The sequence below is a fragment of the Galleria mellonella genome, unplaced genomic scaffold (genome assembly GCF_026898425.1).
Source record: "Galleria mellonella isolate WM207_F2 unplaced genomic scaffold, CSIRO_AGI_GalMel_v1 utg132, whole genome shotgun sequence".
Taxonomy (NCBI): Eukaryota; Metazoa; Arthropoda; class Insecta; order Lepidoptera; family Pyralidae; genus Galleria; species Galleria mellonella.
The window spans coordinates 4107750-4133871 of NW_026441989.1; the positions used below are offsets into that span (position 1 = coordinate 4107750).

The 26122-nt window shown below is 31.0% G+C and overlaps 4 protein-coding genes across 4 annotated transcripts; 1 reads left to right on the forward strand and 3 right to left on the reverse strand.

The window, feature by feature from the left end:
• Positions 1-19: 19 nt before the first annotated feature.
• On the reverse strand, positions 20-2208 carry LOC113518257 (uncharacterized). The gene is made up of 2 exons (XM_026903089.3): positions 1799-2208; positions 20-1124 (listed from the first exon to the last, which is right to left on the reverse strand). Exons 1-2 carry the CDS (start codon positions 2093-2095, stop codon positions 240-242), a joined length of 1182 nt encoding a protein of 393 aa, XP_026758890.1. The 5' UTR covers positions 2096-2208; the 3' UTR covers positions 20-239.
• A 2402-nt stretch (positions 2209-4610) lies between these two features.
• LOC113518346 (UPF0585 protein CG18661) lies at positions 4611-6332 on the reverse strand. The gene is made up of 2 exons (XM_026903221.3): positions 5921-6332; positions 4611-5366 (listed from the first exon to the last, which is right to left on the reverse strand). Exons 1-2 carry the CDS (start codon positions 6025-6027, stop codon positions 4727-4729), a joined length of 747 nt encoding a protein of 248 aa, XP_026759022.1. The 5' UTR covers positions 6028-6332; the 3' UTR covers positions 4611-4726.
• Positions 6333-8449: 2117 nt separating this feature from the next.
• LOC113518026 (CD2 antigen cytoplasmic tail-binding protein 2 homolog) lies at positions 8450-12809 on the forward strand. Its single transcript, XM_026902775.3, has 3 exons — positions 8450-8804; positions 9061-9373; positions 10092-12809. The coding sequence occupies exons 1-3, from the start codon at positions 8622-8624 to the stop codon at positions 10592-10594; spliced, it is 999 nt and encodes a 332-aa protein (XP_026758576.2). The 5' UTR covers positions 8450-8621; the 3' UTR covers positions 10595-12809.
• On the reverse strand, positions 11014-25287 carry LOC113518024 (GPI ethanolamine phosphate transferase 1). The gene is made up of 15 exons (XM_026902771.3): positions 24921-25287; positions 24250-24443; positions 20939-20957; positions 20421-20543; positions 19501-19956; positions 19047-19177; positions 17749-17954; positions 16870-17389; positions 16618-16793; positions 15280-15467; positions 14799-15025; positions 14198-14391; positions 13461-13559; positions 12618-12809; positions 11014-11267 (listed from the first exon to the last, which is right to left on the reverse strand). The coding sequence occupies exons 1-15, from the start codon at positions 25229-25231 to the stop codon at positions 11019-11021; spliced, it is 3285 nt and encodes a 1094-aa protein (XP_026758572.3). The 5' UTR covers positions 25232-25287; the 3' UTR covers positions 11014-11018.
• Between the last annotated feature and the right edge of the window lie 835 nt (positions 25288-26122).

Genomic DNA, 26122 nt, shown 5'->3' on the forward strand with positions numbered 1-26122 from the left:
TTCTTTAAAACAAAATAAGTGACAATTACTTTTTATTGATCCAAACATGAATATGACAATTTCAGAGGTTTAGGCTGTATGTATGGATACAAGAAATTTCTTAAAATTTCCCTCAGTCCTAATAAACATAATCTCACTATCTGATCCTCAAACATGATTTTTTTTTGTGGAAGAAACAAGACAAAACTCATTTCTGGATGTTGATAAAAATAATATTAAATAGGTCCATAAAAGAATTTTTAAATATTGTCCATATTCATATAATTAATGTAGTTACATAAAAACTGGCGTTTTTCAATAGCAGTTTTAATTATATTACTATCAATAGTAACACCTTCATCACATACAACAGCCTCTTCTTTCATTTCTGGGTATCCTTCATGAAGTAATAAAAAATTATGAAGTACACAAGCTGAATATATCAGAGTAGCAACAAATTCTGGTTTGCAGACATCAATATGATTAAGCCTCCGAAATCTCTCTTTCAGCAGTTCAAATGCATGTCCAATATAACTACGAGCCTTCCAATGCACCTCATTGAATTTCATTTCCTCACTAGTCAACAACTCCTCACTTGAAAAAGGAGTTATCAAATTCTTTTTTAATTTATACTCAGAATCCCCTAGTATATGATTGTCAAAATGAATAAAGTTTTTCAATTCTTGAGATAGTTGACTTTCCCGAAACACTTTACTTTTCTTTGTTTTTCCTACACTACCTATATGTATATCTATAAACATTAGAGATTCATCACAGACAGCCTGCATAAGGACAGTATCTAGTACATTATTTTTTTTCCTTCTAGAACCAACTTTAAAACGACAAGCGTCAAGGAAACCAACACAATTTGGAAATTTAAATCTACTATATACCTTTAACCTTGTTATATGCTGCTCTTCAATAGTTGGCCAATTAATAAAATTATATCTCTGATCACTAAGCGCTGAGGCTATCTCTTGAAATATATAGCTAACTGATGACTTGTGTAGCCCAAACAATAATCCAGTATCTTGATATGATGTATCATTAGTCATAAGCCATAAAAATATATGCACCTTTTTTTCTAGAGGCACAATAACTGTTCCATCGCATATCACATGTTCAGCTAAAAAATGTACCAATGCCTGTAATATAAACATTGAAATACTAAAAATAATGTTGAAATTTTTTAAATATAGAACACCAGTGATATATAAAGTGAAGAAAAAGAATTAAGATGATAGGCCAACTCTATCATTGTGAATTCAGTAGGAATTAACTATGACGGTCTCCAAAAGAAGTTTCATGGAAGTTGATTTGATAGGACATATTGATAACATAGAAGACTAACCTTCCCATTAATAACAACTCCTTACCCCCAGGAGGTATAACAAGGCCATCACAGAGCTTTCTGTTGACCATGGTGCTGTTCATATCTATAGGCAACAATCACCACTTTTCATCAGGTGGGCGATCACTTAATATGGCATTAAGTATCATATGAAATAATATGATTTTAATGATGAGAATTATATAAAAAAATATATTAATTAAAAATATCAGTATATTTTATGAAGACACACAAAAAAAATAAAAACAATTGATTTGAAAACCTACTACTTTTTAAAGCGGTTAAATATTGTACTACAACTATAAAAAGCTTATTGTGATTAACAATAAATAAATCTTGATTAAAACATCTGATCACTATAAAATTTTTTGTATCTATGCAATCGGGTTCGTATATTTTTTTTAAAGGCAAAAGCTCTTTTAATATTAATAAACAGAAAAAAGAAATAATTAAAAACTAATTCCTTACTTGAACTGTAGCTTTCTTCATTTTAAACTTATTCATATACTCATAATCATCAAATTTTTTTATGGTATTCTCATAATAACTATTGACCCCTTTAGCAACAGACGTTGCATTGATATCTGTTGTTGAAATAGTTTTTAAAACTTGGAATTCTTCATTTAGCTCTTCATTGAAGTTAGTAATGTTATCATTATTGTCATTTATAACATTGGCTACAGCTAAAACCAATCTATTTACTGTAAAAACGCTATCACTATCCATAAACAATTCTGTAATAAATTCTTTATCAAAACGATTCATTTCAATACAAATATAAAATATAATTTAGTTGATAATTTTAATAAAAACAATAACAAAAACAATATAGAATCATTAAAATAATAAACTAGTGATGCCGGGACAAGCTATTCAACTCGAATCAGATTCGAATGTCTACTCAAGTAAACGATTTACAGAATTTAGAATGATTTTTAAATCATTCGACTACTAATTTTATATAATTGACTACAAATTTTATCATTCACTATATCCCTTCTACTAATCTCTAAAATCATTCATTAGTAATTGTTCATGTACGAGTTGGTATTAATATAACCACCAGAATGATGAGATTTTCTGTTAATTTTTAATATATATAGTCAAAATTTGCACTTGTTATAAGTAATCAGCTGTAAAAAAAAATAATATTAGTATATTTCTCATATAGAATTATTATCGAAAGAAAAAGGTTTTTATTTTTGATCATCTATTCACTACCACTTACTGTTACAGTAACGGATATAATATATATATTACTAATTTATTAGTTGAATTATAAAATTAGTGATTATTAATTATTCAAGTAATAAAATTCGTCGGATTCGCGCACCACTAACATGGGTTTATCGATTGTACACTACCGTTGTTATGTTTTTTGTATTACAGGATTCCAAATCGCAAAGAATTTAAAACCGTCTTCTCGATTGAACGGTTTTATGTTTCTTGCTTTCAATCCTTTCATATGGGGGAAAACGGATTGTTAGTAATGGAGTCTAATTTCCCCATTACAAACAATAGACATATCACGTCAACCTCTACGAGGTTCCTTCTGGAAACTATCATGATTAAATCTAGCGGAATTCGTCATGATGGGCTAACTGACCCGCTTTCATCGTCAACTATCATCCCTCACTGATGCAACGCCAGCGTAAACCGATAGCACAGGTGGGCTTGTCATTTCATTATCATATTAAAATAATCCTTTCATGTCCTATTTTTGATTAAAAACTTTATTCCGTGAAAAAGATATGTGAACGATGATACCATCCATCCAATGGTGGTACTCGCTTCTAGTACCTAAATGTTCAGCAATTACTGTACTGATTAACATGGCGAATTTAAACACGAAGACATGACAGGTCCAAGTCGATCTACTTGTGTCGACCGCTGATGTAATATGGTCGAAACGTCAAGAAAATTCAGGCAAGGTATCATATGTTACCTAAAAGATCACGTTAATTCCCGTCTCTTATAAAACTTAGAACATGCAGCGCTTAAGCCTAAAACTTAATACTAATAATAATAGTGGTTTGTATCTTTTTTAGGGTTCCGTATCTCCGAAGGAAAAATGGAACCGTTATCATCACTTCATTATCCGTCCGTTCATCCATCCGTCTGTCAAGACACTTTTTTTTTAAGAACGCGTGGAAGTATAATGTTGAAAATAATATATACTCAGGTCTACAAACTCTTAAAGGAGTGATCAAACTTCTAAATCGACGCAATCAAAAGATACGGCTGTTCATGTTCCATTTATATCCCATATTTTGACATTCACAAAAGGAATCAAAATCTATAGGGTACTTCCCGTTGAACTAAAATCATGAAATTTGGTATTTCACAAAAAAAATTAAATTTGATTTTGTACGGAATACTCGTTGCGCGTATCCGACTCGCGCTTGACCGGCTTTTTATACCACATGACTCCATCATTTATAAACCGGTTTAAAAAATTCTTACAGTTACAAATTATTCTAAAAGGGTATATTTTCAAATTGGTCCTACAGAAATTTTATCAAATTTTTTTATAGAAAATATAAAATATTTTTAAATATAAAAATTAACGAACGAACATTGTACTGCTTCCGCAGAGCGATTTAAAAATTATAATTTATAGTTGGTTACATTTTTTCCTCAAACATGCTTGGAAATGTGAGCATTATTTTAACAATCTTCTTCGAGATAAATCAAAATTGCCGTACTGGCCCAGATATATGCGGGCAGCGACCGGCAAAAGTTCTATAAAAATCCATATCTGTCGTGTTTTGCGGCCAGATAAATTACTATGTAAACTCATATCTGTCCTGTTATTTAAAAATGGAATGACTTTTACTTCGAAACATGGCTACCAAGGAGGTAACTAATAAAAGGTTTTATTTAAATTTCGAACTGGCTTGCAAATAGAAAGCTGTTTATAGAAAAAAAAAAAAACAAAACATTATGGCGCGTGAAATATTATTATTGTTCATTATTCGTCATTGAACTTAAAAAGTAAAATCGTGTTTTTTATTTCGGCGCATTGTTTGAGAAAAGTATTATACAAGCCTTGGCCACAACTAGGCATTGATAGACTCAATCAATAATTCATCAATGCCTCAGTTGCTGGCCGCTGCAGTAATGTACTATTACCACTTAATCATTCCGTTCGTAATTGGCTTAGGTGGTAAGTTATGTTGTGATCTCATTTTCATAAATGTGGGTTTTTTAATTGTATAAATATAACATTTCAATATTTAAACTTACTACATATGGATGGGAAAACATAAAAATGCACATGTCTAATTTATCAATATATTTAAATACTTTAAAGAAATAAATTACAGAGATGGATTACATTCATAATACAAACATAGTATTGAAGACATTCTTGTTTCAATTTATTTAATTACTTACTTAATTTTTTTTCCAAATTAATGTTTTATTATTAGCAGGCATTTCTACAGTATCTATAAGAGACAGGCTATTCTCTTCCCCTAATTTTATTAAATCATTAATATCACGAATACCCCAAGATGGTTCTCGAGCTTTAAGAGCTGCATTGAAATCAATATTGCTTTGAGGAGTTATTACTCCATCTTTACTATAAGGCCCATAAGTGATCATAAGAGCATCAGTTTTAAGATACTGACCTGCATTTTCAAATAGTCCAACAGTACATTCATAAGGGCTGATATGCATCATATTGGCACTGTACATATAATCAATACTATTATCATCAATACCATAACAATTCAATTTATTTCTTATATCAAGCAGTAATGGGGGTAACATATTTTTGGTTGGGCATGTTTGAGCATAATAAGTAATACTCCCAAATAAATTTTCATCAATTTCCGATGGCTGAAATTTTACTCCAGGGAAATAGGGTGCAAAATGAAATAAGTGTTGACCAGAACCAGATGCTATCTCCAGAAATATAGGACTAACATCTTCTATTTTATCAATATCACAAATTATGAATCTTTTTAAAACTTGCAGTATTGGTTCACTATTTCTTGTTGCTGCTGGATATATTAACTTTTCTCCTTTGATACTGAAAAAGATATTTGATTTGTACAAAATATTTAATTATGTAAACACTTAAGGCTAATGTAATCTAACATCATCATCATTTCAGCCATTATCTCACCATTGTTAGGCATAAACCTCACCTACAATGATAATGATTAATTAAAAAAAATTAAATTAAAAATATTTCTGAAATTATTCTTAAAAGTCTATCAGAATTTTTTTATAGCATTTACAACTAATGTTTACTGCAGTCTCAACACTTACATGCAATTTTTTTAATAAAACAAAAACCACATTTGGTTGTTCCTTTACTTTGTTTGCTCTTTTTAATTTATAACTAAAAAACAAGTGCAATATTTAATTGTAATTAAAAAAGTTCTAAAATACAAAGTCTTCTAAATAAAGCTTTCTAATAAAAAAAATGTTATTAATATTATACCTAAATTTTAAAATATATTTGTTTCTTCATTGACTCTGTCAGTGGATAATTTTCCTGTTAAAAACTGGGAGGGCCAGTAGCGTTCACCAATTAACGTGAAATTTACCATACAAGATATTTTATTTTCAAAAACTTACCTCTCACTTACATTGAAGGCACAAGCGATATCCTTATTTTTCGACATATGCCTTTCTATGAAAACTTTAAAATGACAAAATTTTTTTGCAGAAAAATAAAATCTCATAAGTTAAATTAAGAAGTAAAAAGACTAAGCAAAAACTCCATCCACAAGAGCACAGCTTTTAAATAAAGATGATGTTATGAAAATGTCTAAATATGATGAATATTTTTTTAGATGTATCATGAATTTATTGATTAAATCACTTTACCAACTACCTATGTATTACACGTTAATTTGCCCTATTGACATATAAAAATTATTTTAAACTAATGTTGGTAAGTAACGTAAACAATAAATTTAATATGATTTCAAATTACTAAAACAGCAATGACAGATTCGTAGAGATGTTATTTTAAAATTCGCCCAAAAAAAAAATGGATAGGCAAAGAGCACGACCCATACAGCCTAGTCAAGGTTTGAAGTGATTTCATCTGTGGAAAAAGCTCAACAAATATTATTAGTTAAAAAATTATTTGTTATAAAGAATGACAATTTTCTATGAAGAAATATCGATTCGCTAGATCAATTCAATGCCACATACACACATCAACATCGTCTAGAGATATTTTGAATTTTCTCAATTTACTGAAATGAAAATATAAATAACATGCGACATGTATATATTTTTGAAACGCCCATTTAACAGACTACACTTCAAAATAAAAGTAAAGTCATATTTTTTGCATAATTTAAATTTTATTTAAATAAAAACAAACAATGGAAAAATGATAAAATTACAGATGAATGTTTTTATAAGAAAAAAGAAATATAAAGCTATATGTTCAAGTTTTTTTTAAAATGATACAAAAATTAAAAGTCATTAAAACCACTCATGACATTAATAACGGTTCAGCAGCAGTTTTTCATGCTTTGAATCAAGTAATCAGTCTAGTGTGGAATATTGTCCCAGGTCCTGCTTAGATGCAAAAAATGTTGCTCTTCAGTTGCAATATTTGCAGGAAAATCCTTCACAGCCCTTCTTTAGAGCATGTCCCACGCGTGCTCTATAGGGTTTAGGTCTGGTAATCACGCGGGCCAGCTTAAGACTGACACATCGTGCTCCTGCAGTCAGCTAGTCACGACTCCCGCTATGTGCAGGCGGGCGCTGTCTTGCATGAGTGAGAATTCTTGGCCCATTTATAGTCGATGGGGATGGACAATTGATATTAGCGCCTGGTTATGATATTTTTCAACCGTCATAGTGTTTCTAATCCAAACGAGATCTGTCCTGCCACCGACACGAATTCCCGCCCAAACCATAATTGTCCCGCCATGGTAAGGATAGACTTCCTGGGGATGTCGCAAACGGCTCGCACGACCAGGAACTCGCCATACACGTACTCTTCGTGAATCAGGATTAAAACCAAATCGGGACTCATCGATAAACAGTATTACAGATATCCTCCCAGAGTAAATGTTCACGGGCCCACTGTAATCTTCGTTCACGATTTCTTTGGCGCAGCGCTGGAGTACGAAGCGTTCTGCAAGCATGCAGGTTAGCTTCATGCAGTCTTCCCCACACAGTTTGGTCACTTACAAGCAACTGGTGCTCTGACTAGAGCCTTTGAACTAACTGCATGGCCGTAACATTTGGTAACATTCTCGTGGCAACTTGCAAAAATGGGTCTTGCCGGTTAGTGGTAATGCGCCTCCCACCAGGGTGTTTTTCAGCCACTTCACCAGTAGTATAATAACGTGACCGTAATCTTGATATCACATTTTGTTTTGTTTCAATCTCCTCAGCAACCGTCCATTGAGTAGCCCCCGTTTGGAGCATGCCTACTGCCCGTAACATCTCCTCTCTTCTTAAATGGTGCCGTTGCATGAAGAAAACAGTCGCATAAGTTCTGAATCAATCACTAACTGGCTTTAAAATATTAATTTGACAAAAAAGATTTCCAAAAATATGACAGATAAATCGAAACATCCAAATTTCACCTTAGTAATGCCACGTAAATCAATTGTTTTTAAGTATTTTTTCAAATTAAAATTTAGAATCGTTAGAAAAAAACCTATAAAATAAGATATCTTTAAAAAAATGCCAGAATTTTTAGAATTTAAGATCTTTATATGAAATATCCCTAAACGGTGTTGAGGTATATATATATCTCTAAAACATAAAATTCTCGTGTCGCGGTGTTTGTCACCAAACTCCTCCGAAACGGCTTTACCGATTTTTATAAAATTTTGTGTGCATATCGAGTAGGTCTGAGAATCGGCCAACATCTATTTTTCATACCCCTGAATCATAAGGGTGACCCACCCCTAAATATTCTTTTTTTATTTTTTTGATAAATTTTTTTATTTCATTTTGTTATGATTTATTATTGAAAAATATAGACAAATTCAAATTGTCACGCTTTTACGATCAACCCGTTTTTAATCGCAATTTTTATATGCCGCAATAGGGTTTGCCGAGTCAGCTAGTATATCGATTAAAATTTGATTTTTTTTCATGATTAAGTCGACATTCGATTAATCGGACAGTGCCTAGAGCACTTTACACGAAAATTCCTCTGTAATCTCTGTTTCGCTAAAATTTCTCTAAGTTTTTCCTCGTTTTAATGTTTATTCTTTGTTTTATAGGTAATTGTTTATTAATTTAGGTTTATTTTTAATCTTAGTTCAACTTATAAGTACATTAATGTACAGTGACTATGGCTAAAAGAACTGCATCAACAGCATTCGACTTAGAGGAGAAAACAAAGAAGACGGAAGGAAAGAAGCATTCTTTAGATTCAGATGAAGAAGATAGTGGTGCAGAGGAAGAAAAGCGAAATGTCCTTAATGCTGATGATATTGAAGGCGAAGAAGATGGTGTAGGTGGAATAGAAGGAGAAGTAAGTGAGCTCATATAAACAATATAACCAATCATTTTAAATGTATTAAGTATACTAATTTAGGTATTAAAACTTAATTTTATGCATTTTTTTTGTGTACTGTACTAATAGATATTTTCTACTATTTAAATAGGACACAATAAAAGTACTATATTTATAAAGTACTATGTTTGTTTAATCTTTATTAAATTATATTTAAACTGAATATTTTATATATATTTATAATTTATTTCCTATCTAATGATAATAATTGCAGATAACAATTACTCCTTTTAATATGAAAGAAGAACTTGAAGAAGGACACTTTGATATGCAAGGTCATTATCATTGGAAAAAAGAAAAGGAGATCAGAGATGGCTGGCTTGACAACATTGACTGGGTAAAGGTTAAAGGTCGTCCAGAAGATAAATATAAGGTACATAAAGATGATGACATGAGAGGACTTGGTGATGAATCTAGTAGTGAAGATGATGAAGCTGAAGAGAAATTTGATTTAATTGAAAACTACAAGGAAATATTTGAACACATCAAGCCAAAGGAAACCATTGCAAAAGCATTACAACGTCTTGGTATGTACTGTACTTCATCATCACATCAGCCATTAACTGTCCATTGCTAATCATAAGCCTCCTCCTTGGGCAGGTTTTGCCAGCAGTATAAGAAATGCACTGCAGGTTGTAATATAGAGTCACCACACAAGATCATTTCAGTTATTTGACACTTCTCAATCACATCACACCACAACATCAGTTTCATCAACTCGAAAGATAAACAAGTTTGTTTATCTTGAGTTGTATTATTTGCTTTGATTCTTCTATGGATATCCTTATTTCATAACTTAACATAATCATCCAATAAAACCATAAAAATTACTTCTTTATAGCTTATATAGTAACTTGCAGCTTCTTAATACAGACTAGCAGTGCAGCACCTAAATATGTTTTAGTTTCATAAATCATTACTGGCAAAATGTATGAGTTGAATACTTTTTATCTTCAAATTGTAGTATCTTAGGTGTGAAGATGTAGCATAGATTATTAAGAACTACACCATCAATTTATGTTTTATAAATATTTTTAAAATGTTACTTTAAGCAAAATATTTATATTTACATCATGAAGAACAATTCAATCAGTAACAATCGAAGGACCTAATTACTTGCTTATTTCTTGCTAATAAGCTGTTTTGATTGATACTGATAGATTTTTTTTATATTCTATAATTCTATAATATAATTTAATTATATTCTATAATTAAATTCTATAATGGCACATTGTAATATTGCAGGTGCTAATTCAAAAGTATCGAGTGCTGAACGTTGGAAAAGGAAAAAAGCAGGTATTGTTGATGAAGGCAGTAAAATCGTTACTAGAATAACAGAATTAGCTAACCAGATTTTAACCAAGACAGGTAATATGGATATATACCAAGAAACCTATGAAAAAATTAATAACATTTTAAATAAACATAAAAGTAAAAATGAGGATGCTAATTTAGACATGTATGCAGATGATTTTGATCAAAAAGAAAAACAGAATCTGGGTAACAATAAAAGTGAAAATACAAATCATGTAGCAGACAGTAATGAAGATGAAAAAGACAATCAAGAGGTAGCTTGGGAATTCAAATGGAATCAAAATGATGAAGAAGTGTCAGGTCCACATTCCACACAACAAATGCATAAATGGTCAACAGAAGGATATTTCAAAACAGGTGTTTGGGTGAGAAAACATGGAGAAGATAGCCAGTTTTATACATCAAACAGAATGGATTTTGAATTGTATATGTAAGCTATTATGTATATGATGTCATGCAACAGTAGATATATAATTAGAAACAAGAACTGTTCTAATTTTAGTGCAAATAGACTCGGTAATTTTACATATTCATACAATATTTCGCCTTTGTACATTGTTTAAAAATTAATTGTTCTTAATAATATATTTGTGTACAATAAAGAATATTTTTATACAAATAAACTTAATTATAATACATATGTACATAAAGTTCATAAAGTATTCCTGGACTAGTTATTTGCATTAACTAAACTTTTTCCTTAAGTTGATACCTAAAACATTATCTCTTTGTTTTTATATGAGATATTAAAGTATATTGCTGCATTGGCTGTTTCTAGTTATATATATACCACTATATGTAATGAAATCATATATTTCATATTTTTAAATATAGCCTATGAATAAAACAAATGTTTGTCTAAACATATTTTTTAATACTTTTGCCAAATAATTGATTAACAATGGAATAAATATTAAGATCAGTCAAAATCTTAGCTAATTGATTAATCAATACAATGAATAATGTAATAACTTGGACAATTACAAATTGTGATATTGACGTCCCAATGTCGAGCCAGCTGCCCGTATTCTTAACATTGTAGAGTAACTGAATTCCCATTATATTGGAATAAATTAATACTATTATAATTAGATATCCAATAGGTGCCTAAAAAAAGAACAAATATTATTTTGACCAAATAATATACATATATTGTAAAATATAATCTCCAATTGGGTTTTAGTTCAACATAGCTCACATTTATAATAATTGTACACTGTTTATTATTAATACTTCCAATAGTTATATTAATCCTCATCACTAGTCACTTTTAAACATAGATAAATTGGTTTTTGGTAGCTCAATGCCGCATCTGAATGCTTTATTCTATGCACACGCTTTTCAATAAGGTTTCTTAAAGGTCCACAATTCATGCGTGACATTGAATGATGTTACTGGCGTCCATAGGCTACCATAGGCCCGTTTACCATCAGACGGGCCGTATACTTGTTTGCCATCATAGTAATAAAAGAAACATGAAATACCGGTTTATAGCGATTTAGAAGAACTATACCTAACTTGAAGATTCATTGGTAGAATTGATAGAATGATACATGACGAAAGGAAGTTTAGTAATTAAAATCATTAGTGTATTTAAGATAATTTTCCAAGAGGCATATAATAAACTCAGATTCTCCATTCGCATCCTGGAGTAGGTACCAAGGAATTGGGTAACCTACCCCAGTAAGCACGTTCCACCCGGCCCGCCCTTAATACATACTGTCATCTATCACAACGAAGTTATTTTATTGCATTCATCATCATATCAGCTATTAAATGTCCACTACATAGGTCTCCCCCATTAGTAGTACTTTACGGAACTGATACCCACAGGGAAGAGTCCCGAGCTACCTGCATCCACGGACTCCTTGCAATGTATTTGAAGTCGTCGTTCCATATAGTGGAGGGTCGTTCAACACCGAACACAGAACCTTTCTTCCCCATCGGTTGTCGGTTCTTCGAGGTATGTGATCAGCCCATTGCCACTTCAGTTTGCTTATCCTTCGATCTATTACATTACTAGTATAGTATTAGGAAGGGGGAGGGGAAGGGATTGTTAGCAATGGAGTTTGACAGCCCCATTGCTAGCAATATTATGTCGACCTCCACGTGGTTCCCCCTGGAAACCATCGTGAACAATTCTCGTTTAATTCATCACGATGGGCTAACTGACCTCTATTATCACCCATAAAAAAAAAGTATAGTATTAGAGAGAGAAAGAATTGTTAGTACTACCCCGCCAGTGTATAAAGATAGCGCAGGCTGGGTTACCATTCCATTATCATCCATAAAAAAAAGAACAAAAAGGCATAATATTATATTATCTGTGATTACATCTCGGCCAACAATAAAAAATTAGTTGTAATCTTCATGAAATTCGTATACACGTAATGTTTAGTATGCAGAAGAATATTTTATCTAAATAAAAATACTTGTACAGTTATCTATATTTCTTACCTTTGTCAAATGCTGAACTGCTCTAAAACTGCACGCCACAACCAAAAATGGGGCCAATGTTTTCAACAATATAAGTCCAGTAATAATGAATGGTTTAAATGACGTTATAAAACATGTTACCCATCTAATTTCAAATGAATTTAATGACGCAATGTTGCCTGTACCGAAAAATGCTAGAATAATGTACAGAGTCTGATCAAATAAGTTATAGGAAAATATATGTGAAAATTGAGGAAGCTATAGAAAAGTTAAAATTATTACAGTGCGTGACAGCTGCAGAAATAATAAATACGAAAGAACTTAAAAAATATCATAAATACTGTAAAAGGTCTATTATGCAAGCCCTATATTTATTTTCGACAACGTACTAAAGTTTGACAATTCTAAAAATATTATATTTGCAATGAATAAGATTTACTTCCATGTTAGTCCCAATTATTGCTCTCATTTAATGACCTATTTGTTTTTTCAACCGACTTCAAAAAAGAGTTATTAGTTTGGTTGTATTTTTTTTTTGTTACCATTTATAAACGCATTTGGAAAAATATTTTTATCTGAAACGATATACTTTCATATTTATATTTAAAATATATAAATCTTTATTATTACCGACTCAGTAGTTTAGGTTTTAAATCAAAATAACTGGTTTTACAACAATTTATATCGATTTTTTTTTTATTATACGTGTATATCTTCATCATTTGTACCGATTTTAATAATTCTTTTTGTTATCCAGTTTACTCTTATATTAGTCCTTTTTACAATGATTAAAGTAGTATTTACAGGTCTTTTGTTGTAATACTAATTAAATCATAATACATATTCACTTCATTTAAAGGATACAAAATAGAAAGCTCTTCTAAAATCTTGGTTGCTAATACTGCGTTCCATTGGAATTAAATTGCTTGACGTCTCCAAATTAGCGAAGGTGTATTCAATTATCTAAAATAACGAAATTATTATTAATGTTTATTCAAATTTACAAGTACCATACATAATACCCATTTGCAAGGTACAATACAATACTCTCCATAAAAGAAAATACCATGTTAGCCAGTCGGTTGTGTACCTATAGTGTGTTTGTATTTATTTTATTGTAGAAAGTTCGTAGTCACAACATATTTTAATGTAATAACTACCGGTTTAACTTACGTGTCATTTGGTTGAGAAATTATATTTATTTATTCTTCAGTACAAGTATGTGTACAAGGCGGACTTAATACTAAAAACATTCTCTCCCAGTCAACCTTAGGGAATTGTTAGTATTAGAGAATGCGTGTTTCGAAAAAAAGTAAAGAGAGTGCAGAGTCCTAAGGTTTTGTATATATGTTTGGTACCTTATAGACTCGAAACAATCGTCATGAAATCTAGTATTTTCTTCGAATTTTCTGGTCAGAGTTACCAGTTTTTCAGGGCTTTTTCATAAATTTGGATAAAAAGAATTCTGTTCGGGAAATTATGGAGAAATTCAATTTCTGAAGAGAAATGGGTTTAGAGAAATTAGGATAATTTCTCTTTTACCGTTTGTGTATTTGTAAACGTGACAAGTTTGGACAAAAAGCAAATAAATTACTATTTACCTTCATATTCTTAAAATGCTGCAGTTTAAATTCAATACAAATCCAACATGACATATTGAATATCAGTGCGACCATAAACAGACCTTCATGCGACACTGATAATAATAAGTAAAAATTTAAAACTGATGTATTAATAGCCATTAAACGACAAATCAATTTTCTTGAAAACATTAACGGCATTGCTATTGAAATAACTGAAATAAAAGCAATATATATATATGTTATTAAATATTTTTAATTAATATTAGTTGTGTTATTCAAAGAACTAAACAAAATTAGCGTAACTGCAAAATACCGAAAATTAAATTAATTTTTTTTAAATATGTATATCTGAAATTAATAACGAAACTATTTACCCGATTTTGATAAAATTTCTATAGAACCAGTCTGAAAGTATATCCTTTTATTGTAGAAAAAAATATTTCAAATCCGTTTATAAATGACTAAGTTCTTAAGTAACAAACATTAAAAAATACAACGGAATTGAGAATCTTCTTTTTTTTAAAGTTGGTTGAGAAATGATGTCAAGATCTATTAAAATTTTCGAAAAGAAACTTAAAATTTAACGATTAGTCCAAAATATTAAAAATATATTAAATACCTGCAATAATCCATGCCATAGCTTGATATGTTTGGGACACTGCTGTACCACTGTCAAATCTTTTTGATTGCACATAAATATTTTGTAGAGATAAAATTAATAATACTAATTGTAAAATAGTCAATACTATATCTTTCCTTCTCGCACGATTATCACGATAAAGTGGTAGTAACAATTTCCACATGTACACGGCAATTACAATTGACCAAATTGCTCCTGCCAAAAGACTAAAATCATAATAATATATTACTTGAAATAATAGATCACATATTAACAAATTATAACTGGAAAAATAATCACAAAATATTTACAATAAAAGATTAACAATAAGAAGCGCTATTATAATAAAGTTTAAATTGTAAATAAATTTCCTATATTAAAGAATTATAAGAACATTTCAAAATGAGCAAGTTATTATACATAATTCTAATTTTAAACAAATATTACACATTCATATAAGTATATAATGAAAGATACTTACACCAACTCTATGTAAGTGTCTTTTCCAACTATGGGCGTAAATGAAAAAATACTAAGCAACATACAACCAACAGTCCATAAAAATAATAGTAATTTTGTTGAATGAATTTTCAATGAACATAGGTAAGGCCAGACCCCCATACTTAACAATGGTATGCTCAGCATCCACCTATGAGTAAATGATATACCCTAAAATTAATATGGGCATGTTAAAAAATCATGAAATCTACATTTTACTAATATAATAAAATTGTAACGATGTCTGTACATGGGAGATATTTCAGAAGAAGTAATATGAGGAGTTTTTAATAAGACTTATAGAAGCTAAAACAATCACATTTAATAATTTTGTCTGTTTGTACAGACAAAGACATAAGTACAGACTTATGTATGTATCAAATTAGATGCGGTTTTCAGTAGTATTCCCGAAAGTCTAAATTAAAATCAACTAAAATCCAGTGGAAATTCTTTCCGGAAATTTTAAATTTTTTTCATTTAAAATCTCGATATTATGTCATATAAAGAAATAATAATATTTTATAGTGATATACTATGAAATACCAAAAAACATCAATGTAACATTCGTATTAAAATCCTGCCACGACGCGTGGAATCAGAATTATATGATTCTTTACATAAGAAATTTCGGTAGAGATTTTTTTTTTACAACACAGGGGGCAAACGTGCATGCAGCTCACCTGATGGTAAGTGACTACCGCTGCCCATGGTCACCCACAACTCCTACGGCATTGCAGGTGTGCTGCCGGCCTTTTAAAAAGGAATATGCTCTTTTCTTGAAGGTTATGTTGTCGTATCGGTTCGGAAATACTGCTGCTGGAAGTTGATTCCAAAGAGTGGTTGTGCGTGGGAGAAAGTGCCTTGAAAAATGCACGGTAAAGGACCGCCACTCGTCCAGATGGTTGGGATGAAATTTTAGTTTATGGCGGGTTGTACGATGGTGAAAATCTGCAGCAGATATCAATCCGAACAATTCTTCAGAGCACTCCCCATGATAAATTCGGTAGAAGATGCACAGAGATGCAACATCTCTACGCAGTTTCAGTGGGTCGAGCCGGACAGTAAGACGCCGATCGTCAACAATTCGAGCTGCCCGACTTTGAATGCGGTCCAACGGAAGGAGTTGGTACTGTGGCGCTCCTGCCCACAGGTGAGATTCCATGTGTGGCCTCACTTGAGCTTTGTAATCTTGATAATCTGCCATCTGATTCAGACCATTCATCAGAATTAACTATTTTCGTTTTGGCTAACCTGTTCCTTCCACTTCCCTTCCTATCTTTTTTGATGTCAAAATTAGGTATAAAATGACATACTTACTGACCATGGCTATCGATCCCAACGTGTAATATAAAATTTCTGACGAAACTGTACATACTTCCCCATCTCTTTTTATATCTTTTATTAACAATATCCAAATATTGAAAGAAGACAGAGTATGCCACCACAAATAAATTGGCATCAAGACATAAATATAATACTGATAAGGCAAATTTTGTACTGAAAAAAAAAAGAAAGTATTCATAATGTAATAATCAAATTAAAATACAAATAAATACTTCTGACAAGATTTTACCATATACTAAAGATACAAATATGACAAGCAGAAATAAAAACACTGCATTTAATAAACTTGTTCGAAACTTATTTCTAATAATATTCAAACTTTTGTTCTGCATATTAGATGACTCTATTTGAGTATGCATTTTTTGTTCTAATAACGTTTTTAGTAGAATTCCAATCCATCCTATAAAAGACAGTGTCACTAAAACCAGTAGTGGTTGCTGGTAATAATTATGATAATAGTTCAATCCAGACAAACTTAAATGCATCACTTCTAAACTCAAGAGTATTAATTTTTCATAATCTTCATTGTGTTTAGTCCCATTTGAAAGGATTTTTTCAGTAAATTCAATAATCTCTTGATATTTTCTAGCGTTGAATGGCTCATAAGGTTTGTATATTTTTTGTATAATATTGGTCTCTACATTCAATCTCTTAGTATTGTATTGTGATAACAATTGCCTACTATTACTATAAATGGCTTTTGCTTTATTGGATAAAGTCATATTTAGCAACTCTGAAGGCAACTGTCCCTGAAAAAAAAAATGTTTGATACATTTATAGTATTTAATTCAAATTAATGTGACAATAAGTGATTATATTGGATATTCAGAGTACTTTATACAGTGTTAGTAGTTTTTTTTTTTTTTTTTATAATTTAAAATTTATTTTACACTGCTGCAACACCATCAATTGTAACATATACTTCAAGTAGACACAAATTTAAAAAAATGATGCAAGATGGCTTTGTAAATAAATTAATTTATTGCTGCCATAAAATTAGCTATTAGGGTTTTAAAGCATGTATGGTAATTTAATTGTTTTTTTTTTAATTATGTTAAATAATTAGACAACTAGAAAAGGTTATATAAAACTTGCTATTTATACTCACTATAGAATTAACAGGGACTGGTATTGATAGAATAGTGGACATAAGCGGTGTCAAATCCGCTTGATTTATATCTAATCTGTGCTTTAATGACATACCATTTGTTTCTGGGTCAAGATCAAGTTGCCACTTTTTTACTTGTTGCACTCCTGCTCCCCATATTACATAAGGAGTTTTAGTTTCATGGTCGAGTCCAGCGCCATGAGAACCTATTTATATATAAAAACAAAAAAAGTGAAAGTAACACAACATAAATTAATGGTAAACATAAACATAAACCCATACAATCTCAGGTCAAGTATAAATGATATTAAAAATATTGTTTACAGAATTTCTGACACTCTGACTGATGTTTTGTTGCTATATTTACCAGTACAAAATTTTTTTATGCCCTAAATACAATACATATCTTTTTTATGAGATGATATGAAAAGAGTAATACTGCCTGCACTATAGTTATATGTTGGCGGAGTACCAGTGAATGATGATGGGTGAGGATATTGTGCGGTCAGTAGACTTATCATAACAAATTAATCATAATTAATTCCAAGGTGAATTGTGTAAAGGTTGACTTATCAAGGTATATTACTAGCAATGGAAGGAAAGGATTATTAGTATTGCAGATTACTAATCCCATTACTAGTAATATACCCTGTCAGGTCAACCCCCATGCGGCCCTCCCCCCCCCCCCCCGGACACCATCGTAATAAATCCCAAGTGTATTCATCATGATGGGCTGGCTGAACTGCCTTTTCATTCTCACCTGTCATCCCTCACTCATGCCCCGCCAGTGTAAACAGACAGCACAGAAAGGATAGCCATTCCATTATCATCCATTAAAAAAAAAACTAGCAATGGAGCCACTAATCCTCACTGCTAACAATCCTCTTCCCCAGTACTTAATTTATGTTAGGTATGGCATGTTGGCTAAATCCGCCAACACAATAAATTAAAAATACTATTATTATCCAACTTGGCTAATCCTGGAACATATAGGTCAGAACTGGAATTTAAGACTGTCATTGATACAGTAATATATATATATTTTTTTTTTTTACAAAAGTATAAAAAAGACTTTATTTTACCTTTAATTCTGTACCCTTTACTTCACAGATCTTAACACCAATTATATATCTTATAATATCTACAGATAAGTGACCTCTACAATACTAGCCTTTTAATAACTTTCAAAATTTTATAAAATGTTATAAAAAGTAAATGCCGTGGGCATTCAAACCCTATGTAAGGGCTTATAGAAGTGATGAACACATAGATGGCTAGGTATCCAACAAATTTCTTACCCCAGTCTGTCATGCCATGATCGGATGTTACCAAGAATGTTGTTTTTTTATCATCATGATAAAAATTTCTTATCAATTTTTCAATAGCCTTTATATTATCATCAACAAACCTAATTGTTGTTAAAAAATTCCTGAAATTAAAATGTAAATAAATAAAAAAGAAACATACATACAAATTCCAAAAGAACCCTTATTTGATTGTACTAAACACCCCATAGGCAGGTCTTTCTGAAGCATTTTTATTTCTTCAGATCTATTTCTAGTATATTTTATAATGACTAACTAATATTTTACAATGACATACTACATAAATTGTACACACAAAACATGCTCTTGATAGAACTTTGGTAAAAGTAAATATGAGTACAATGACTAACTGCCATTGCCATCTTCACACGTACCATTAATTGCTTAATAGCATAGCATAGCATGTGAATAATGAATTATAACTTACGGTGACATTGGCTTGTGAGTATGACCTGATGTATCAGTTCCTAATAAATGTAAAAAAAAGATAATTTTCTTTTGATGCAACTTCTCATATAGATCTTTGTCATAATGAGCATTTTGAAAAAATGTTTTAACACTCTCAAATACCCAATTGTCCAAGAGAGTTGTATTTTTATCTGCACTGAATGTTTGATCATATGGATCCATTTTATTTACATATATGTGACTATTGACTGTTCCTTTAGTAAATATTTCTAGAATGTCATAAGTACCCCAACACCATGTGTAAATAGATTGGTTAAAAACTGAGTCAAAATCTACAGGATTCTCTTTCCAGCCCTTGACTATTGCTGATGGGTCTTCATAAAAGCCAGCTATGATAGCCACATGGCCTGGTCTTGATTCAGTAGGCATCCTTGTATGAGATATCCCCCATCTGCCATGCGAGTTTGCAATTTGCCTATAGAATATTAAAATCACTTTAAATAAGTAAGAATATGTATTTCAATAATAGCTCAATGTTTTGATAAATTATATATATATATATATATATAATTAATATATATATAAATCCGTCAGTATTCTACGACTATGACAATATATATAGTTAGTAATTTATAATTCTACCACTCAACTTGTATTGCAATTTCTCATTTCAAACTAAAGTTAATTGCTACAAATTATAAATATATGTGATGCATTCACATAAATTGCAAATAATAACTACCAAATAGCACAGGACCATAATATTATAATCATGTTTCTCATCTTAAGACCATCTGAGTACCCATACAAGTATAAAAAGAATATCTATTATAAAATCAAACAAACTTTTTTAATACATTCTACACAAACAATCTAAATATGAATATATAGATATATCAAAAATAAAGAAATATAGATTTAAACAGGTTATAGTAATACCTTAAATAGGGCATAGTAGTGTAATTAACAAACGATTCTGCTCTTAGACCATCTACCACAAAGAGAACAAGTCTATCGGCGACTGCTTCATGATGAGGTTGATAAGGAACCACGTTTTTAACAATCGGTGATTTAAAATAAATATCAAATATTGAAAATAAAAACACAAGATGTATACACAAACCAATCATAAACATTTTTTAATACTCTTATAGTATTTTTTCATGAATGAACAATACCACATCGCCTGTTGCTTATGTAGTAAAAAGAAGTAATTTAATTTATATCAACGTGTATATATGTAATGCGTATATATATAATTTTATGTATCAATTATTATAATGCATAATGCGAAATTCGTAAAACAATAAAAACAATTTTATTACTAAAATTGAAATACCTAAAAGTAAAAATTATACATTAATGACAGCCGGTTGTCAAAATACAATGAATGACATTGATTTAACAGTAGCACAAAAAAGGCCTTCGCAAACGTTGGATTTTCTATACGAGTTATATTATAGGTTCTATCCCCCACTCAATATAGATTCAGAAAAAATAAGTCCACTAATGATGCCATACATGAATTAACAAATTATATAGTTTCAAACCTTGATAAAAAAGAAAAAAACTATAGGAATCTTTCTTGATTTAATAAAAGCATTTGACACGATTTCTGTACCAATATTACTTGATAAATTACAAAACTTGGGAATAACAGGTATCCAGCATGATCTATTTAAAAGTAATAGTATTACGCTAACTCACGGCGTCCCATAGGGCAGCATACTGGATCCTACGCCATTTTTAGCATATATTAATGATCTCTGCGAACTTGAGTTGATAAATGGAAAAAATTATTGCTTTTGCTGATGACACAGCTCTTCGCTGTCTCATGGTGAAACTTGTAATGAGAACAATATAACAGCACATTCCTATTGCAACCCTACATTGTTTTTGTGCAAATGTCTTCACCTTTTAAAAGTAAACATTGGAACTTACTTGGGTATTATAGTCGATAAAAATCTTAACTTCTAATCACATATATATATCTACTTACGATGCGTGTATGTAAGTTAATATACATTTTTAAAAATTTGCGACGTGTCGCTGATAATAAAATTATAAAAATAATTTATCTGGCACTATGTCAATCCATTCTTGTTTATTGTATAACATTATGGGGTAGTGCCCCCAAATCCTATCTTCTGAAATTATTACGTGCCCAGAGGGCTGTCCTTAAGTTCAGAGGACTATTCTCTCCCATTTCAATTCATCTTTATCGTAGATGTGGTGTCCTCACTGCACGACAGCTTTTCATTTTATATTCTATATTAAAAAAGTAATCTATATGGATCGAAAACTACGATCCTCAAATTATTGAAAATAGACGTCGTAAGGACTTGGTTTGTACAAGTAAAAAATGGAACACCTCATTTTCAAACAAATTCTTTAGGTTTCTTGAATCATATATCTGTTACAAAATTAATGATATTCTTTCTATATGTATATGCATCCAAGACACAGATATAAAAATATTGTAATTAATTGGCTACAAAAACTGACTTATACAGAGACAAAAAATCTTATTGTAGTGTTAAAAAAACTGAATTATGCACACCAGTGTTTTTCAAAGTGTGGTCGCGACCCCTTGGGGGTCTCCCCCGAGCCTCTATAAGGGGGTTGCTGAAGGTCGCGAAGCAGTGAAAAATCAACAGTTCTATAAATATATCAATCAATCAATAATACATAATGAAGTATCTTTAATACACATCGACTACATGTCTGTTTTAGATACTATATTATTTATTTTATTTTATCGATACCTAACTGTGAATATAAATACAACTGTACAGATTTCATAATTGTACTATATAATACATAATAAAATTCATACACATTCGAAACCGTGAATATACTCACACTCACACACGCGCGCATGTACTAATAAACCTACATTATACATACACACCCGCCCCGGCTTCGCACGGGTGCAATGCTAATACTAAATATACCTACCTACTACAGAATGTCCTTATAATCAACATTTACAGCTTTTTTATCATTAGACTATACAAACATGATAAAGTGCTATAGAGCAAAATTCGACACGCTATTTATAGGCACGCGCCGATGGCCGAGCCGGTACCGCCGCATCCCTATGTCATTTTAAATCTGTAATATCTTCGAAACGATTTATTTAATTACATGCTGTAAAGGGCCATATTGATCTATATTAAATGGAGAATGTATTTAAGGTACTTAATTGAATAAAAATTAATGATGTATTGCTTAAAATCACTTCGTAAATAAGCCATTTTTTCCCGTAAAATGTAAAGGATAAAAATTGGTTATTGTGGGTTATCCTTAAGAGATAGACATATACCATCGCAGAAATTTTTGTTGACCTTTTTAAGGTGTACAATACTGTAGTACATTATTTTGATTTATCTCGTGGGGTTCAGCCAGCGATTACAATGTAAGCGCAAAAAATGTGTTTATTTACGACATTACAATAGAAACCTCTAAATTTGTCAGTGTTTCTCCACATTGTTATGCATGTTTTATACATATACACTTTCTTCTTGAATCACTCTATTTAAAAAAAACGCTTCAAAATCTGTTGCGTAGTTTTATTTAAGCATACATAGGGACGGACAGACAACGACTCCGACTTTGTTTTATACTATGTAGTGATTATGCACACACGCACTTTCTCCAACATACGCGCGCCCACACGGACGCACGCACGCACGCACGCACGCACGCACGCACGCACGCACGCACGCACGCACACACACACACACATACACACACGGACGTGGTCACACGCACTCGCTCACTTTTCACTTATCCTTTCACCCATACTAGTACATACATGTAACTTATAAAATTTTACTAATTCATTTATATATAGCACCTTGTTCATCAAGTATTCTTTGATAAACATTGAAAACAATATTTCTTGCTTGCGATCGAAGAGGTTTCTTCGACATTTTCACCACTTTTTAAAGGAAATTTGAAGCCAAACCAATAACAATTCCTCGAAATTTCAGTTGACAGATGACATTTTTTTGTTACCATATGAAAATCGCTATTTTTTTAACCTGGAGCCTGGTAATCTGTAAAACGAGTTGTCCTAGTACCGAGACCAGTTTCTCAGAAAGATTGTTTTAAATTGTAACCTATGTAGCTGTAAGTTTTATTATATTGTTATTTTGTTATATATATATATTTACCTCTTGCGCTTTTAACCCTTAAATGTTCTATCTATCTATCTATCCAATTTAAGAGCTCTTGCCACTCATTACGATTTTCAGCGAGTCTTTTCACCTCTTGATACGACACGACACCAACTCCTTCCTTGATCTGCTTGGTGTAACTATGCCTTGGTCTCCCTTTTCCCCTCCTTCCTTCTATCTTACCTTCTATTATTATATAATGTCCATAAGTTCGTCGTGTCGTATCAAGACTCCCAACATTTTTTCTCTTCTGTCCTTAAGTGTTGTGATATCATTTTTTTTACAAGAGTATTGCCGCTGGTTGATGCACTCTTTGCGCAGTCTTGACTATTATAGAAAATTACCTCCTGTACTGTAGATACATATAGATTTGTAGATGACAAACCATCTCAAGTTATGTACCTATTTATTCATATTTATAAATATTTGTTCTAAGGATTGATAGGTACCTTTAATCAGAGATTGGAAACCTTCAATTTTTGCAAGAATATATCTCGATAGTTATTTAAAGGCTAAATAATAATGACTCGTTATTTTTTATTGCAATCTATTTCACTTAGAATATTCATCGTCATCTGTATATGAACCTGCTGACACCAAACTAAACAAATCTATTTCTTGTGATTTTTCTAAGCTGTTTAAAACTACTTCGCAAGAGGTCTTATCTTCAAAAATCTCTGGAGGAGTAATGCCCAAAGTAGTATAAATTCGACGTATTTGCCCAGTACTTAACCAGCCCCGTTGTCCAGGATCAAAACTTTTAATTACTGCTTCCAGGTGCCTACAAAACAATTCAGAATATTTTACTGAAATAGGTATTATCTTACGAAAATCCATTCCACTAATTCCTTTGATTTAATTAATACTCTCAATTTACAATAATTGGTTAATTTAGACATCATACAATTTAAATGTTAATCTTGAAATAAATGTGTTATATTTAGGTATGGGAAAAATGAAAAAGTAACCCCGTCAGCGCTACCGGTATACACAGGCGGGTTATCAGTGAGGGACGATAGGTGACTATAAAACCAGGTAAATTTGACGTTTGTGACGGATTCGACAAGAATTAATCACAATGGTTTCCAGAAAGAACCGCGTGGAGGCCGACCTGGTAGGATATATTATTAGTAATAGGAATTAACTTCCCCATTACTAATAATCCCTATCCCTCCTATCTATGTATTTGAATATAAATATATTAAATATTAATAGTCTGGGATGAAATAAACAAAATATCTTTACGCCAAATACATACCTTCTTTCATACAAAACTGGAGCTGGTCCATGACCAGCACGAAATAACATACAATCATCAAGTAACTTCTCCAAATAATCCATTGGCTTATTGGATGTTTCTGCAATTACTTTAGTCACTAGAAAGCGTAATAATTCAGGTATACGGCGTTCTTTTAAATAACTTTCTGTTCTTGCTACAGTACTTAGAATCTGTTGTTTACGTGCCGATATTACAAAATTTTCGGATAATGAGCCTTCTGTTATACATTTACAAACTGATACAGGTTTCAATTTATATTCTGGTCCAAAATCATTAAATTCTTCATTCATATTAGATATAAAAACAAAGTTTATAAGACTATAAGAAATATAAGAATAAGAATTAAAGCAGTAAAACCACGAAAAACGAATTATTTCTTATTTTTAAATATTTCTTTTTAAGTATATATTATGACAGATTGTAATAAATTCAATGCAAAAAGGTAGATATAATAATAATAATCTTTTCTATAGACATTATGTATATACCTATATATATTTATAAACCTAAGTGGTATGCTAATATAATTATGTTAATTTGGATAAACCTGGGTTTATCCTGGTAGACTAATAGTGTTCTGAAAATAAATAGGTCTCACATTGTGCAAAAGTGGTGGGTGAGATTGGACTCTCGGCTAAAATCATCTGTATTCATGGCTAATATAAAATGTTGATATACCTCTCCATTACATTATATTTATTTATAATTTATAATAATTTAAATACAATTTCCATTATTTATATTATATTATTATTCATATTATTAATATCTTTACTCATATAATGACATTTAATAATTTAATTCTATTTTAATGCTTATCAAACTCAAGGCATACTATGGTTGTCTATAAATATAAGAACAGTTAGATCTAATCTACCAGTGTATTGTATTGAACTGTTTAGCTGTATCTTATGTTGGCAATCCTATAAATAAATAAATCACATATTTTTTCCCCCACAAAAAACATTGTAAAATTACGATAAAATTGGATTAATAATAAAACAAATTTCTTCACTAAAACATGGCTTAATCTTACATAATAATATTTATCGTATTTATGCAAACGCTGCAAAGTAACACAGTAGTCCTTCAATTGTTTATTAGGCGCCATCGGCCAGCCAAACGCGTGGCTTGAGCGTGCGATTGTCACAAAACGATTAAGTCAGAGCGAGGTTGAAAAA

Bases quoted from the DNA above. Each gene is read 5' to 3' on its own strand.
- LOC113518257 (XM_026903089.3), bottom strand. From the start codon at position 2,095: ATGAATCGTTTTGATAAAGAATTTATTACAGAATTGTTTATGGATAGT. The intron at 1,125-1,798 runs GTAAGGAATTAG...TTTATATTACAG, and splicing joins TGAAGAAAGCTACAGTTCAA to GCATTGGTACATTTTTTAGC.
- LOC113518346 (XM_026903221.3), bottom strand. From the start codon at position 6,027: ATGAGATTTTATTTTTCTGCAAAAAAATTTTGTCATTTTAAAGTTTTC. The intron at 5,367-5,920 runs GTAAGTTTTTGA...TATCTTTTTCAG, and splicing joins GCCTTCAATGTAAGTGAGAG to TATCAAAGGAGAAAAGTTAA.
- LOC113518026 (XM_026902775.3), top strand. From the start codon at position 8,622: ATGGCTAAAAGAACTGCATCAACAGCATTCGACTTAGAGGAGAAAACA. The intron at 8,805-9,060 runs GTAAGTGAGCTC...TAATAATTGCAG, and splicing joins TAGGTGGAATAGAAGGAGAA to ATAACAATTACTCCTTTTAA. The intron at 9,374-10,091 runs GTATGTACTGTA...GTAATATTGCAG, and splicing joins AAAAGCATTACAACGTCTTG to GTGCTAATTCAAAAGTATCG.
- LOC113518024 (XM_026902771.3), bottom strand. From the start codon at position 25,231: ATGAATGAAGAATTTAATGATTTTGGACCAGAATATAAATTGAAACCT. The intron at 15,468-16,617 runs GTCAGTAAGTAT...TATTAATTTTAG, and splicing joins CGTTGGGATCGATAGCCATG to GGTATATCATTTACTCATAG. The intron at 13,560-14,197 runs GTAAATAGTAAT...TCGTTATTTTAG, and splicing joins AGCATTTTAAGAATATGAAG to ATAATTGAATACACCTTCGC.